Below are 17,508 nucleotides of genomic sequence, written 5' to 3'. Positions count from 1 at the left end.
CCCAATAGGGCTGTTCTGCCCCAATAAGGGGTAATTATATCTTAGTTGGGATCAAGTACAGGTACTGTTTTATTATTACAGAGAAAAGGGAATCATTTAACCATTAAATAAACCCAATAGGGCTGTTCTGCCCCCAATAAGGGGTAATTATATCTTAGTTGGGATCAAGTACAGGTACTGTTTTATTATTACAGAGAAAAAGGAAATCAGTTTAAAAATTCTGAATTATTTAATTAAAATGGAGTCTATGGGAGACAGGCTTTCCGTAATTCTACCTTTTGAAGCACTCGCCCATCACCTGATCTGGGAACTGGCACTTATATTGTAGTGTCACCCACTGTGTCCTACAGCACTTATATTTGCCTATTTGTGTCTGTTAGTTACCCCTCCCATATAGATTGTAAGCTCTACGGGGCAGGGACCTCCTTCCTCTTGTGTCCTCGACTCTTAACTTATTGCTGCTGTATTTATCTGTATTTATTGTTATACTGTGTATTTAGCTATTATCTTATTAACCCCCTGTTTGTATTAATGTTTTCTACTGTACAGCGCTGCGTACATAAGTAGTGCTTTATAAATAAAGATATACATACATATACATACATACATAACGGGTTTCCGGATAAAGGATCCCATACCTGCACTACACAATAACTGCAAAGCCCTTTTTCTCTCCTTCTAAGAACTTTATTTTTCTGTCCCTCTATATGGCACATGAAATCCCGAGCTGGGCCCAAACAAAGTCCAGAATCATTTATTCATTTTACATTTTTCATATTTTGTATTTTTCTTTTCTAAAACCTTTTTTGTGTGTGTGTGTGTGTCGGCAGCGCAAATGGGGCCTTTTCAGCCGAATCATATTTCATATTTATTTGACTTAATTCTTTCACTACTTGTCAAGCGGCATTCTTTTCCTTTAGCGGTAACAAAATAATCTCGTTGCTGCTCCATCTCTCCAGTGTGCTGTAGAAGCACTTGTGGTGAACACACATTACCGCTAACTGTTATGATGTTTGCTGTCAAAGCCATTTATTTATGCAACTGCTGTGGAAAGGCCCCGGGCCTGAGAGCAGCCATGAAAGATTTTGGAGTCATGGTGTGGGGTCATGAAAGGGGAAAGAAACAGAGAGACAGAGAGAGAGGGAAAGAGACAGGCAGAGAGACAGCACCTCCGTGGTTATGAGAAAGGAACTGACACAGGAAATGGTTACATATGGCACAGATTTATACCATCCGGAACTTCCCTTTCAAATCTCATTAGGTCCCAGGCTCAGAGCCGCGCAGTCGTGCCGCCACATTCGTTTCTTGTTCTGGCGTCCAATTAAATTACAGCCGAGCTGGAAACAGATGGCAACGAAGTGATACTTTCAGCATTTTATGGCGAGAGCCAGTGCGGCTTTGGTGGATCCCAAGTGACAGATTCAGTCCTGACTGAGCAGCTCTCTGTCACAATACAGCCCGGAATATAAACAATAATAGTGCGAAGCAATAGTGAGACGTATATTGTGTTATATGTACCCTCTGTGTGTGTGTGTGTGTGAGGGAAGCATCGACTAGCGGGCACTCTGTAATGCCTGGGTACCCCTGGAACTGTAGCGGGGTGACCCCAATGTTTCTATATATCTGTAACCTTGTTATGGGCTAAGGGGGCCCAGCCTGAAGGCCAGTTAGGGGGGGGGATTTGGGGTGAGTGCTTATTTGTGCCCTGGGTACCCCTGGAACTATAGCAGGGTGACTGTTACCCCAATGTTTCTATATATCTGTAACCTTGTTATGGGCTAAGGGGGCCCAGCCTGAAGGCCAGTTAGGGGGGGATTTGGGGTGAGTGCTTATTTGTGCCCTGGGTACCCCTGGAACTATAGCGGGGTGACTGTTACCCCAATGTTTCTATATATCTGTAACCTTGTTATGGGCTAAGGGGGCCCAGCCTGAAGGCCAGTTAGGGGGGGATTTGGGGTGAGTGCTTATTTGTGCCCTGGGTACCCCTGGAACTATAGCAGGGTGACTGTTACCCCAATGTTTCTATATATCTGTAACCTTGTTATGGGCTAAGGGGGCCCAGCCTGAAGGCCAGTTAGGGGGGGATTTGGGGTGAGTGCTTATTTGTGCCCTGGGTACCCCTGGAACTATAGCGGGGTGACCCCAATGTTTCTATATATCTGTAACCTTGTTATGGGCTAAGGGGGCCCAGCCTGAAGGCCAGTTAGGGGGGGATTTGGGGTGAGTGCTTATTTGTGCCCTGGGTACCCCTGGAACTATAGCGGGGTGACTGTTACCCCAATGTTTCTATTTATCTGTAACCTTGTTATGGGCTAAGGGGGCCCAGCCTGAAGGCCAGTTAGGGGGGGATTTGGGGTGAGTGCTTATTTGTGCCCTGGGTACCCCTAGAACTATAGCAGGGTGACTGTTACCCCCAATGTTTCTATATATCTGTAACCTTGTTATGGGCTAAGGGGGCCCAGCCTGAAGGCCAGTTAGGGGGGATTTGGGGTGAGTGCTTATTTGTGCCCTGGGTACCCCTGGAATTATAGCAGGGTGACTGTTACCCCAATGTTTCTATATATCTGTAACCTTGTTATGGGCTAAGGGGGCCCAGCCTGAAGGCCAGTTAGGGGGGGATTTGGGGTGAGTGCTTATTTGTGCCCTGGGTACCCCTGGAACTATAGCAGGGTGACTGTTACCCCCAATGTTTCTATATATCTGTAACCTTGTTATGGGCTAAGGGGGCCCAGCCTGAAGGCCAGTTAGGGGGGATTTGGGGTGAGTGCTTATTTGTGCCCTGGGTACCCCTGGAACTATAGCGGGGTGACTGTTACCCCAATGTTTCTATATATCTGTAACCTTGTTATGGGCTAAGGGGGCCCAGCCTGAAGGCCAGTTAGGGGGGGATTTGGGGTGAGTGCTTATTTGTGCCCTGGGTACCCCTGGAACTATAGCGGGGTGACTGTTACCCCAATGTTTCTATATATCTGTAACCTTGTTATGGGCTAAGGGGGCCCAGCCTGAAGGCCAGTTAGGGGGAGATTTGGGGTGAGTGCTTATTTGTGCCCTGGGTACCCCTGGAACTATAGCGGGGTGACTGTTACCCCCAATGTTTCTATATATCTGTAACCTTGTTATGGGCTAAGGGGACCCAGCCTGAAGGCCAGTTAGGGGGGATTTGGGGTGAGTGCTTATTTGTGCCCTGGGTACCCCTGGAACTATAGCAGGGTGACTGTTACCCCAATGTTTCTATATATCTGTAACCTTGTTATGGGCTAAGGGGGCCCAGCCTTAAGGCCAGTTGGGGGGGGGGGGACATTATGTGCTTAATTGGGCCCTTCAGAAGTCACTGTAAAGGTTTGCACACACCAGTAGGTCTAAGCTAAGATAGAACCCTTTGTAAATGGCGCATGATGTGGGTGGGGTAATTCACTGTAATGCCCTTTTGCACTTTGCTCTGTGCCCATAAATATCAAATCAGCAATTCGGTCTTATTTTATTAGTTTTGTGGGCAGGGGTGCTACTTCCTGCAGTGGCCATATGTAGGCCTTATATTTCAATAGCCCATGAGAGCAATTAGCCTCACTTTGGCGTAGACCTGGTTGTGGCAGACTATGTATGGGCCTAATAATGCAGTTACTGACATGGGAATGGATGAATAGGCAGAGATAGCATTTTAGAAATAAATTCTGTAAAGAAGACGTTACAGTATCATGTTAATATACACTATATTATATCTTAGTTTTTTCTATGGCCTAAATGTCACATTCACGAGCACAATGTTATGTCAATTTAATTGAAAAATTTTGATATTCTTTAATTGTATTTATATATATATATATATGGATAAAAAAATATGGGCATCATTATTTAATGCATATTAAAAAAGTTTTGGAAACATTTATGAAATATTATTATGGAACATTCAATAGTGATGGGCAAAATTTTTCGCCAGGCATGGACTTGCGGGGAATTTCCACGTTTCGCCATTGGCGGATTGTTTCGGGGAACGGGTAAAAAAAATTTGCAGCAGAAAATTTGGCTACGCGTCCAAAAATTGTCACGCAACAAAATAAATAGTCGCAGAGTCAAAATAAATAGTTGTGTGTCAAAATAAATTGTTGCGCATGAAAAGAATAGTCGCGGCGTTAAAATAAATAGTCGCGCCTCAAAAGAATAGCCGTGGGTGACAATTTTTTTTTACGTGCAACATTTTTGCCATTTCGCGAATCTTTTGAAAGATTCGCAAATTTTCCGGCGAAGCGAAACGGGACAGATTCGCTCATCACTAACATTCAATTCTGATTGATCCACAGTGAGTGTGGGACTTTATTATCCCAAAGTTGTCCCTAGGGGACAAGTTACAATTGTCTAGGTTCCCTGTTAATCCAGAACATTACACAGATCACATGTAACATATGGCTCTTTCAGCTGAGCCTTAGTAGTTTAAGGAAAGGGTTACACTGCTGAGCCACGTGCACTTCATAGTTCTTCCCAGAAGGACCAGATCCTTCATACAGATTGTTGGGAACATCACTACCCTGGGTTTTTCCCCTGGAGCCCCAGCTCTGGCGGGGGGGTGGGGGTTGTTTTAGAACTCCACGTTGCTTCAAGCTGAGTACAGCACTGCTTATACTAGCTACCAAACACCTAGGGTTAGTTTCAAACTATTTAGTCCTCATTCAGTAGGCCCCTCCTTGTTGAGGTGATCTCCTACCTCAAAAGCTTCTTCTTCTTACTGAGCGATTTGCCTGCAGAATATCCACTCTTCTCCAAGGGGTTAAGGCTAAAGAGTCCTAACCATGGTATAACCCTGCATTTAATCCCCTAGAGTGTACCACCTGATACTTGGGTCAATAGAGCATCCCACCTCCAGGGTCCCACCTTCCAGAAGTCTTATGGTCCCCATACACGGGCCAATTGTAGCTACCGATATCGGTCCCTTAGACCGATTCGGCAGCGTATTGGCCCGTGTAGGGGCAGAAACGACTGGCCTACTCGACCAATATCTGGCCTGATATCGTCCAGATATCGATCGGCCAGGTTTAAAAATTTAGCCAGATCGGGGACCACACCGGCTCATTGATGCGGTCCCCAAACCGACTGCCCCATTGCCGCCAATATAATTTGATCGTTTGGCCCCAGGGCCAAACGATCAAATTAGCCTACATGCTCCCCAATATCGCCCACCCGTAGGTGGGGATATCAGGTGACGATACACTCGCTTGGCGATCTCGCCAAGTGAGCGAATCTTAACGTGTATGGGCACCTTTACACTTGGGGTTTCTCAGTGTAAGTAAGAAATAACAAGTAATGCCCCTAATATAAACACTATTTACAGAGCTGCATTCATATTTAGAATAGAAAGCCTTACAATGGGGTGATTAAGGCTCTCCCAGGGGGTCCTAAACTGATTCTGTAGGGTTTTGTTGGGTCCTTGATTAATCCAACCCAGTCCCATCAAGATGTATACATAAACCAATTTCTCCTATTTCTCTGAAGCCCATTCTAACGAAACACGTTCCACATCCTTGTCAGTGAGACTTTTCACAGCACTAAAAGTCACGTTTGCGGTTTTAAATGAAAATATCCATCACCACGGCGATGAAAGATTTTCCCGGGTTTGCAAAGGGGGCGGAACCACATCACTAAATGGTAGAAAGGTTTCGATAATCTGGGGAAATCCGCGGAAGAGTATCCAATTAACCCAAATTAGTGCCGCCAGTTACTTCCCTAGGAAAATATTGCTGAAGTACTTGGAGCATTGATTTTCCACTTACTGTAAATATATTTCTATGAATGTTGTTGGTTTTATGTATGAAAGTGGCCGTATAAAGACAGGCTTTGTGTTTATTGTCTAACCCGAGTAGAGATTGGCAGTTTTGACAGAACATCTTGTATTCCTACTGCCCAACTGTCAGTCAATCCAAACTACAGCCTTCATGTGTTGAGTTAATTCCTCCTTTTGGCCCATAGAGGCAGATAGGAGAGAGGCTACAGCCTGGCTGTGGACCCTTCGATGGTCCCTTTCAGTGAAAGAAGGAAAGTCCAGTAGATATAACTTTCTATTTGCCTACTCTTAAGGTGGCCATACACGGGACGATTCTAGCTGCCGATATGGGCCCCTTAGACTGATTCGGCAGCTAATCGGCCCTTGTATGGGCACTAACGATAGGCCTGCCCGACCGATATCTGGCCTGAAATCGGGCAGATCTTGATCGGGCAGGTTAGAAAATTTAGTTGGATCGGGGACCTCATTGGCTCGTTGATGCAGTCCCTGAAACGACTTTGCCTATACCCGTCGTTATAATTCGATCATTTGGCCCCAGGGCCAAACGACCAAGTTAGCCTCGATTCACCCTATATCGCCCACCCGTAGGTGGGGGATATCGGTAGAAAATCTGCTCGTTTGGCGATGTCGCCAAGCGGGCGGATCTGAAGGTGTATGGCCACCTTTAGGGGCAGGTATATTAAAATTTAGGTTCAAGTTCTTGCCACAAAGGAGCGAACCTACTCTTAAGGCTGCCATACACGGGCCGATTCTATCTGCCGATATGGGTCCCTTAGACCGATTCTGCAGCTTATCGGCCCGTGTATGGGCACTACCGACTGGCCTGCCCGACCGACATCTGGCCTGAAATCGATCGGGCAGGTTAAAAAATGTACTCGGATCGGGGACCGCATTGGCTCGTTGATGCGGTCCCCGAACCGACTTTGCCTATACCCGTTGTTACAATTTAATTGTTTGGCCCCAGGGCGGATCTGAAGGTGTATGGGCACCTTTAGGGGCAGGTACAGTATATTAAAATTTAGGTTCAAGTTCTTGCCACAAATAGCAATAATGAGTGATGAGCAAATCTGTCCCAGGAAAATTTGCAAAACTGTAAAACATATGCGATTGTCACTCAACTTTTTTGTCACCCTTGTCTTTTTTTGACTCGACCCTGCCTATTTTGGTGCGACTGGGACTCTTTTTGACGCATGCCGAATTTTTCAAAGCAAAAAATAATCTCAAATTCAACTATTTTTTACTTTCAAGTTGGTTTAAACTCATTTTTTTTAATATTTATCAAGAAATCTGTCACGTTTCGCTTTGCCAAAAAGAGTTCTTATTTTTACGCACGTGACGTTTTTTTTTTACACGGGCGACAAATTTTTTGTCCGTGTGGTGAAGTTTCCGCCACAAATTTTTGCGCCGTTTCTCAAAAATATCTGCTAATGGCGAAACGAGAAAATTCACCATCAATCCATGCCTGCGGAATTATTTCACCCATCACTAGTGATGAGGAAATCTGTCCCATTTCGCTTCACCAAAAAATTTGTGAAACAGGAATAAAATTCACGAAAAGGCAAAAAATGTGCAAAACAAATTTGTTGCATGATCTTTTTGTCACCCGTGGTTTTTTTTTGTCGCCTGCATCTATTTTTTTGTCGCTCGCATCTATTTTTTTGTCGTCCGCGCTATTTGACGAGACTGCACGCAATTTTGACGCAACCGCTTTTTTCGTACACGACCACGATTTTTTTACGCGACCGTATTTTTTTGCCCGCCCCCATCTATTTTGTTGCACGTTTTTTTTTAATGCGACCACGTCTTTTTTGACGCAATCACGTCTATTTTTTGTCGCCCGTGCTATTTGACGCAAGCACGCGCAAATTTGACATGACTGTGCCTTTTCTTACACGACCACGCTTTTTTTGACTTGACCACACCTTTTTTGACGCCTACTTTGACGTGCGACAAGAAAATTCCACGTGACAAATTTTCCCGCGCCAAATGTTCACAGAAGTTTCACAAAACAATTTGCCAATGCCGAAATGCGGAAATTCGCTGCGAATCCATGCCTGGCAAAAAAAAATTCACTCAAAACTACCCATCACTAGTGATGAGGGAATGCGAAACAGCAAGAAATTTTGCGAAATGGCGAAAAATTCACAAAACGCACTTGTCGCACGATTTTTTTGTCGCCCGTGTCTAATTTTTTTTGTCGCCCGCGTATTTTTACACAACTGCGCCCAATTTGATGCGAACGTGGCCTTTTTTACGACCTCGAAAAAATTTGCCCATCGCTAATGATGAGCACATTCCCTAACTCAGATTCTATAAAGGTGCAATAAACAATGAGTTTCTGCCCATTTCCACCCTACACCATAGGGAGAGAAGAAGACTCCCCTCTACCCTAACGTAAAACAGAACCTGCCATTGTTTGTGTTAATCCTCACAGAAAACAACATATGTCTGCTCGCCATTCAGCGGTCACTCAGAATTCATTAGGTCCTTCCCAGCCTGGACGGTCTCTTAAAGAAAAGCCCCGAGGCAGATTTAGTGCAGCCCGTAATGTCCTGAGTCGCGCTATCTATTCACATCGATTATGAGAGTCAGCTGTGATCTGGCCCCGGCTCTTTCCCCCCTTTGTCTCTCGGCCCCCTTACATGCACCCCTACGTGGAGCTTCATGAGGAAATAATCAGATTAAGCCCTTAGCCGAGAGTTCATATGGAGTTCTTTTTTTCTCAATGTGCTACTAACTGAATAAATGTGTTTTGTGGGAAATTGTAAATGACATTATGATTACTGAGGCCAGTGTGGGTTTCATTTAAATGTGATCAAAATCACAGGCCGCGGAAAATTGTGATAGGCAGAAACACGTCTTGGAGAGGGAATTAGTTGTTGCTAACAACGTCTTAACTCTTTCGGGGAATAATGGCCGGAATTGTCATAGACATGGAGCGGCAGCTATTATAGGGATATAACAGATTATTTGTCTGAGGGCATTTCTCTAAACATCTGGCTGGTACTGAATTATTATCCAGAAGATTTACATCTTCTCTTGATCACCCCTTCCCATTAAATGAATGGACCTCATGGAACTGGTCTAAAGGTGGCCATACACAGGATGATTCTAACTGCTGATATTGGTCCTTATCTGCCCACGTATGGGCACAAACGACGGGTCTGTCCCACCAACATCTGGCCTGAAATCAGATAGATCTCCATTGGGCAGGTTTGATTTTTCCATCAGATCAAGGACTGCATTGGCTCGTTGAAGCAGTCCCCAAACCGACAGCGCCTATACCCACCATTTTAATTCAATCCACCAAATATCAATCCAAATATCGTCCACCTATAGGTGGGGCTATCGGGAGAAGGTCTGCTCGCTTGACCAATATCGTCCCCCCATAGGTGGGGATATCGGGAGAAGATCTGCTCGCTTGCCCAATATCGTCCACCCATAGGTGGAGATATCGGGAGAAGATCTGCTTGTTTGATCAATATCATCCACCCATAGGTGGGGATATCGGGAGAAGATCTGCTTGCTTGCCCAATATCATCCACCCTTAGGTAGGGATATCGGAAGAAGATCTGCTCGCTTGCCCAATATCGTCCACCCTTAGGTAGGGATATCGGAAGAAGATCTGCTCGCTTGCCCAATATCATCCACCCTTAGGTGGGGATATTGGGAGAAGATCTGCTTGCTTGATCAATATCGTCTACCAATAGGTGGGGATATTGGGAGAAGATCTGCTCGCTTGCCCAATATCATTCACCCATAGGTGGGGATATCGGGAGAAGATCTGCTCGCTTGCCCAATATTGTCCACCCATAGGTGGGAATATCGGGTGAAGATCTGCTCACTTGCCCAATATCGTCCACCCATAGGTGGCGATATCGGGTGAAGATCTGCTCACTTGCCCAATATTGTCCACCCATAGGTGGGGATATCGGGAGAAGATCTGTTTGCTTGTCCGATATCGTCCACCCATAGGTGGGGATATGGGGATAAGGTCTGCTCCCTTGGCGACCTCACTAAGTAAGTGGATCTTACCGTGTATGGGCACCTTTACAGACAGGTATTCATCCCACCAACCCTAAGTCAATAACAAGGCAATCACTTCTTGGCACTTGACACTGACTACTATTTTATCTATTTGTATGGCTTTGTATGCTTTACTATTTTAGCTCTTTACTCAAGCAAAAGAAATCTATAAACATCTATACATAATTTACTTATATCATTTAAGGCAGTGATATGAAACTTCTCCCAGACCAGTATAATACTGGCACAGCCATAACAAATTGATTCTCTGGTACCTCTTACAGATAGTGTCGGACTGGCCCAGCAGGATACCAGGAAACCTCCCGGGGCCCAGGTGTCAGTGGGACCTGTTGCTTCTAATCATTTGGCCAATTGCATGGTCATTCCCTATTTCTGTATGGGAAACAGAGATGGAATGATAGAGAAAAGAGACTTGGATAATAGAGGGCGAGAGGGGGGATAATAGTTTAGAGAGTGGGCCTATGGGCCAAGGTTTTCTGGTGGGGCCCTGGCATCTCAGTCCAACACTGCTTACGGCAATAGCACATGGGGAGACTGAGTTCTACCTCCTCGGTAATAAGTCACTTAAGTTGCACTCACAAATTGCCCAAAATCAAACCCATTACCTGATATGGTAATTGCCTGGAAGTGCAATTTTAAATCAATTATTAAGTTGTAACTTGTAGGCAATTAATACACTGTAGCAGGCAACAAGGCCAATTTTGATATACTAAAAACTCCAAAGCACCCAATATTATGGCCCGTAGGGTGCAATCCCTCTAGTGTTTTTTTAGCAAAACATTTGGTTCAGGGTAGATAAATCTTAGGGGTTCAGGTTACCATACCTTTCAATTTGTACCACGGTTTAACAAAATAAACCCTGGGGCTTTTGGTTTCCCTGAGAAGAGAGGCCTATAGCCCTTGCTAGACTCAAACAAAACAATTCTGTACAATTCTAAGCTTTATGAAAGATAGGAGATACTCAGTTTTTGTTAAGATGATATAAGTCAGAAAGGCTTATGCACAGGGAAGGGTGCAAAATGCAAAAATGGGAGCAATCTAAGTTCTTTGCAATTTGCCCCCTGCCCTACACATAAACTAATTGCCCGTTGGTAGGCAGAAAGGACTAGATTTATGCCTAGTTGTATCAATTAGTGATGAGCGAATTTTTTCGGCAGGCATGGATTCCCAGCGAATTTCAGCCAGTGGCGTAGCGAGGGGGGTGCCGAGGGGGCCATGGCCCCGGGCGGCGTATCAGAAGGGACGGCGGCAATCGCCATGATATTTAACGTACCCCCAACAGACCATCGGCGGCGGCTCCTTCTCTCTTACAGGCAACAGGCGCTTTTATAAGGTTGCGCCCGTGCGTATGACGTCACACGTCAGCGACGAGGCGCAACCTTATAGAAGCGCCTGTTGCCTGTAAGAGAGAAGGAGCCGCCGCCGATGGTCTGTTGGGGGTATGTACTTTGGGGGAAATTGGGGGCACTGTGTGGGGGCTACTGTCTATGGGGAAATTGGGGCACTTTCCATGGGGGGGGCCAGGTCTTTGTGGGGTATTGTGTATGGGGGCACTTCCTATTGGGGGCACTGTGTATGGGGCAATTGGGGCTCTGTGTATGAGGGCACTTTCTATTGGGGGGCAAGGTCTTTGGGGGGTATTGTCTATGGGGACACTGTGTATGGGGCAATTGGGGCACTGTGTATGGGGGCACTTCCTATTGGGGGCACTTTGTATGGGGCAATTGGGGGCACTGTTTATGGGGGCACTGTGTATGGGGGCACTTTCTATTGGGGGAACTTTTTAAGAATAACTAAATAGAGGGGCGGCAAATTTCCGGTCTGCCCCAGGCGACGAAAGCCCACGCTACGCCACTGATTTCAGCATTTCACCATTGGCAAATTGTTCCGCGAAACTTATGTGACAATTTTCTGCGTGAAAATTTATTTTTGTTGCACGCCAATTTGGGCGCGGTATTGTCAAAAAGGGGCGCCAACGTGTCAAAAAAGGCGTGGTCGCATCAAAATTGGGCGTGTAGAAAAAAGCGTGGGCGACAAAAAATAGACGAGGGTGACAAAAAAAGATCCGGGCGACAAAATAGATGCGAGCGACAAAAAAAATTGCGTGACTGATGCGTTTTGTGAAATTTTCACCGCATTTTATGGCGAAGCAAAATGGGACAGATCCGCTCATCACTAGTATCAATATATATTTCTGTAGGGAATGCAGAGTAGGTAGAAACCTTTGCAAGACTTTCTCCCTCCTTGTGTCTATTTATGACTTTACAGAAAGGGAAGATTAGCCATGACAGGCAGACGAGTGAATTTTTAATTGCAAGCTTCATGGTTCAATCAGGGCAATCGATGACCTTTCTTTAAATAAAGGTTAAAGAGGCCAGTGTTGCCAGGCAGTCACTATAGAATAGACTGGCAGTCAGTACATTGAGGCTTTGTCAGATAACACCTGGAATGCACGTAGACTTGCACCGTAATGGACTCCATGGGGGTTCCATGTTTGCTCTCAGTACAGATCAGGGACCCAGTGGGTTAAGAATAAAATAACCATTCTTGCCGTCTTTAACAGGCTTTTTACTTGAGCAAAAGATTCACATTGGATTAACCACAAACAAATTTGAAACAATTCAGTGTGCGGGGAACCCTTCCCTCATGTATATTTATGGGTTCTGCGCAAGTAACATGTGTGTCTAATATCTCTGCCGTATATGAAGCGCGGGGTTGGGAATACAGTAGAATAAAATGAGGCATAAAGACATAGTGATTGTGACATCTCAGTGCAGATTGTGTTACATGATCCTGTATTCCTCCTGCACCTCCCTCTCATGTTCTCCATCATTCGTCTCTCTGTCTGCTCTTCTACCCCAAGGCTTTGTTCTCCCATTAAAAGCTTTCACTGAGAGACTCCATTAACTCTTTTGATTTTAAGTATCACCTCGATATACTGCAGATGAGAAACAAAGATGACTTTCTACACGTGACCTGTCCGGGCAGTCCAAAGAATTCCGAGGGGGGGGGGGGGGTTCCGAGAAAAAGTAAAAATCAGCATCGGTGAACTTTATTCTGTCCCCTGTCGTGTTTTATTTCATATAAAGCATCAGAAATAGGGCAATTTTAAACACAGTAAAAGATTTGATTTTAGCTCTAAAAAGAAGTTGGTTGGTAATACAGGTATAGGACCCGTTATCCAGAATGCTCGGGAACAAGGGTATTCCGGATAAGGGGTCTTTCTGTAATTTGGATCTCCATACCTTAAGTCTACTAAAAAATCAATTAAACATTAATTAAACCCAATAGGATTGTTTTGCATCAAATAATGATTAATTATATCTTAGTTGGGATCAAGTACAGGTACTGTTTTATTATTACAGAGAAAAGGGAATCATTTAACCATTAAATAAACCCAATAGGGCTGTTCTGCCCCAATAAGGGGTAATTATATCTTAGTTGGGATCAAGTACAGGTACTGTTTTATTATTACAGAGAAAAGGGAATCATTTAACCATGAAATAAACCCAATAGGGCTGTTCTGCCCCCAATAAGGGGTAATTATATCTTAGTTGGGATCAAGTACAGGTACTGTTTTATTATTACAGAGAAAAGGGAATCATTTAACCATGAAATAAACCCAATAGGGCTGTTCTGCCCCCAATAAGGGGTAATTATATCTTAGTTGGGATCAAGTACAGGTACTGTTTTATTATTACAGAGAAAAGGGAATCATTTAACCATGAAATAAACCCAATAGGGCTGTTCTGCCCCAATAAGGGGTAATTATATCTTAGTTGGGATCAAGTACAGGTACTGTTTTATTATTACAGAGAAAAGGGAATCATTTAACCATGAAATAAACCCAATAGGGCTGTTCTGCCCCAATAAGGGGTAATTATATCTTAGTTGGGATCAAGTACAGGTACTGTTTTATTATTACAGAGAAAAGGGAATCATTTAACCATGAAATAAACCCAATAGGGCTGTTCTGCCCCCAATAAGGGGTAATTATATCTTAGTTGGGATCAAGTACAGGTACTGTTTTATTATTACAGAGAAAATTCGTTGTGGAAAAATTTGTTGCACGTCTATAATTTGAAGCCCGCTTCAAAAAGAATTGTCGCGAGTAGTGATGGGCGAAATGTTTCAGCAGGCATGGATTTGCGGCGAATATCCACGTTTCGCAGAAACAGATGAAAAAATTTGCAGCGGAAACATTCGCCACACTTCCAAAAGAATAGTCACGCATCAAAAGAATTTGCGAAACTTTTTTGTTGCCTGCGTTTATTTTTTTGTCACCCATGCCCAATTTGACGCGACCCAAAAAAATTCTGCAGCAAATTTTCACTAAAGTTTCACAAAACAATTCGCCTGTGGCGACATGCGGAAATTCGCTGCAAATCCATTCCTGCTGAAAAAATTTGCTCATCACTATAAATTAGTAAATTGAGCCTCTACACAGGATCTTTGTGGTTTATTTTCAGACCCCCCAGTCCCTTATTTCACATCTCTAGGGTTTTCCTCATCATCCATTTTGTCAGTTTATCAATCAAGCATCTGGTGTCATTGGTTTCATAGGTTTTATTGGTTTCATTGGTGTGTCTCTTTGTTTTTAGGCATCTACAGGAGAGAAACTCAATGCAGATCTAACACCGATCTACAGGGACACATGTGTGAACAAACCGACCTCACTGTCGTGGTCCTTGAGAGAATTGGAGATGGAAGACAACCCATCGCGCCTGTTATCACATTTACAGAGGACTTTATTGATATGTTTGTCAGTGGCAACATTTCCATTGACCAGTGTTGTCACTCAGAAGACCAATCAATCTTCTATTCTATCTTGCCAGCCAATAAAATCACAAAAATATGCTTCAGTGCACCAACTCCCAAAGCTATGAGACTCCAGCTGATTGGAGGTCAGGAAACAACCAAGCTTATTTTGGCATTTTTCTATAACGCCCCTCAGAGTTTCCTCGTTTTTTCCAACAGAAGACGAATTCCATCATTTTTGCCTGAGGCTGAACTTGATTTTGCTGAAAAAGAACACGGATCGAACTTCTTCAGTTTCACAGAAAGTCTACTGTACGTCATTCTTCAAGGTGAAGAACCTGTAGAAATTTGGACCAACCAATCTATTTATTTGGCTTTATCAGTGGCCGAGGGGACTGGCAAGGATATCCAGCATCAACTTCCGGCACAAGTGGCAAAACATCTCAACATTTCTCCATCTCAAGTTTCAATACTTCAGATTTTAAGAGGAAGTTCCTTCACATTAAGAGATTTAACCAATAATCAGGCGAAAAGGAACCTCCATTGCCCTGCGGCTTTAGATGGCTCACCAAGGGTCAGGGTGAAACGGGACTTTGCAAGTAATGTCAGACACCCCTATAAGGAAGCGAGAAATAACCAGGAAACCAATCTGGATGTGATCATATTGGAAATAATAAGCATTCCCGATTCCCCTCAATTTAGTACGAGCCATTGGCCTTTATCGCCACACTACCAACCTATTAATATAGCTGACAGCGTTATTAGTGCTTTACAGACTGGAGAGATGGAGAAAATGTTTCCTATGGACATTGAGTCATTAATGGTCATTGATCCAATGCAGGACTTGAACGGAGACAGCAAAAGGTGAGTGCGTGTAGGCTGTTATCAACCTATATGTAAAAACCAAAATGTTCCTCAGGTTTGGAAACCTGCTTAAGACTAGTATTACACTGGTTACTGGTAGTAGAATTCTAGGTGAAGTAGGATTGACTGAAGCATCTCTTGGAGCAGCCACAGGTTACACCACGAAAATGATGATGTTCCTTGAAAAGTGTGAAGGAATCATTGTAGGAATCCTTGATAAGAAATGGAAACAAAGAGACCCAGCTACATGTACTGTACTGATGGAGTAGCACAAAATATCGTAAAGGTCCCCATACACGGGCCGATCCGCTCGCTTGGCGATGTCGCCAAGCGAGCTGATCTTCTCCCGATATCCCCACCTACGGGTTAACAACGGTTGTAGGCAAAGTTGGTCTTGGGGACTGCATCAACGAGCCGATGTGGTCCCCGATCTGACAAGATTTTCTAACCTGCCAGATCGAGATCTGCCCGATTTCAGGCCAGATGTCGGTCGGCAGGCCCCTCGTTTCTACCCCTACACAGACCCTACAAACTAGAATGAGGTCCCCCCAAAGCAGGGATCCCCAACCTTTTATACCTGTGAGCCACATTTAAATGGAAAAAGTTTTGGGGAGCAACACAAGCATGAGAAATGTTCCTGGGGGGGGCAAATAAGGGCTGTGATTGGCTACTTAATAGCCCCTATGTGGACTGGCAGCCTACAGAAGTCTCTTTTTGGCATTATACTTGTCTCCTTACCAGAAATTCAATAATGAGCGCCTTCTATGAGGCCACTGGGAGCAACATCCAAGGGTTTGGGGAGCAACATGTTACCCCCGATCAACTGGTTGGGGATCACTGCCCCAAAGTATGCCTAACCGAATCTGCCCCAGAATGCTACATTGCACCCAAATAGTCTCACTCTGCCCATTGTCCCACAAGCCTTGCCCCTTTTGCAACCTGCGAATTAAACCAACATGCCCATCTGGGGCTACTTACTGCCACCATTACCCTGGCAGGAGTCCCACTAGTCCTACTTTGATGGAAATTCTGATATGGCAGCACCGACCCCTATGTATAAATAACAATAAATATAGGAGGAATGTTTTGAAGACTCCATAGGCTCTACCCTCATACCATCTAAGGCAGGGGTGCCCAGACTTATTCCCCCGGCGATCTACTTTTGACTCCTCCCCGTGTACGTACGCGACACAGCATACATACGCATAACCAATAAACGCACCGCACTTCCGCATCCCAAGGCTTAGACGCGGTCCCCCAGAAATCCACAGGGAATTGACTGATGGACTGCGATCAACGTCTTGGCCACCCCTGATCTAAGGAAACCAGTAGGGCAGCTCTCACCTATATTGATTATATTGAGAAGAAATGTTGTCTTGAGAAACATTGTCTTCTGGAGGTGCCATATACTTGACTTGACATTTCTAGTAATAAGCGAATCTGTCCCGTTTCACTTCGCCATAAAATTTGTGAAACAGCAAAAAATTCACGAAACGCATTTGTCGCACAATTTTTTTGTCACCCACGTCTTTTTTTTGTCCCCCGTGTCTATTTTTTTTGTCGCCCGCATCTTTTTTGTCACCCGTGTCTATTTTTTTTGTCGCCCGCGTCTATTTTTTTGCCACGCCATTTTTTGCGCGACCACGTCTGATTTGATGCGACCACGCCCGATTTGACAAACAACAAATAAAAATTCCGAGCAACGAATTTTCCCGCGGTAAAATTTTCACAGGAGTTTTGCGAAACAATTCACCAATGGCGAAATGTGGAAATTCGCTGCAAATTCATGCCTGGAGAAAAAATTTGCTCATCACTAACTGCCACCACTCCCCTGGCAGGATTCCCATTAGTTCTACTTTAATGGAAATTCTGGTATGGCAGCACCCACCCCTATGTATAAATACAAATAAATATAGAAGGAATGTTTTGAACACTCAATAGGCTCTACCCTCCAAGGAAACCCTCTACCCACCATCCAAGGAAACCAGTAGGGCAGCTCCCACCTATATGTATGTATGTAATTATATTGAGAATAAACGTTGTCTAGGCACAAGAAGCATTGTCTT

At 44.4% G+C, this 17,508-nt stretch overlaps 1 protein-coding gene across 1 annotated transcript in view; it reads left to right on the top strand.

The window, feature by feature from the left end:
- pkhd1 (PKHD1, fibrocystin/polyductin) overlaps window positions 1–17,508 on the top strand; it is a 301,224-nt gene that overhangs the window by 244,726 nt on the left and 38,990 nt on the right. The window contains exon 60 of the mRNA XM_002933603.4: window positions 14,422–15,442. Coding sequence (XP_002933649.4) covers window positions 14,422–15,442 — 1,021 coding nt within the window. The remainder of the gene's footprint in view (window positions 1–14,421; window positions 15,443–17,508) is intronic.

Source organism: Xenopus tropicalis, chromosome 5 (genome assembly GCF_000004195.4).
Source record: "Xenopus tropicalis strain Nigerian chromosome 5, UCB_Xtro_10.0, whole genome shotgun sequence".
NCBI lineage: Eukaryota > Metazoa > Chordata > Amphibia > Anura > Pipidae > Xenopus > Xenopus tropicalis.
Note: the sequence above shows the minus strand (reverse complement) of the source record. Positions and strands in the feature narration are given on the sequence as shown.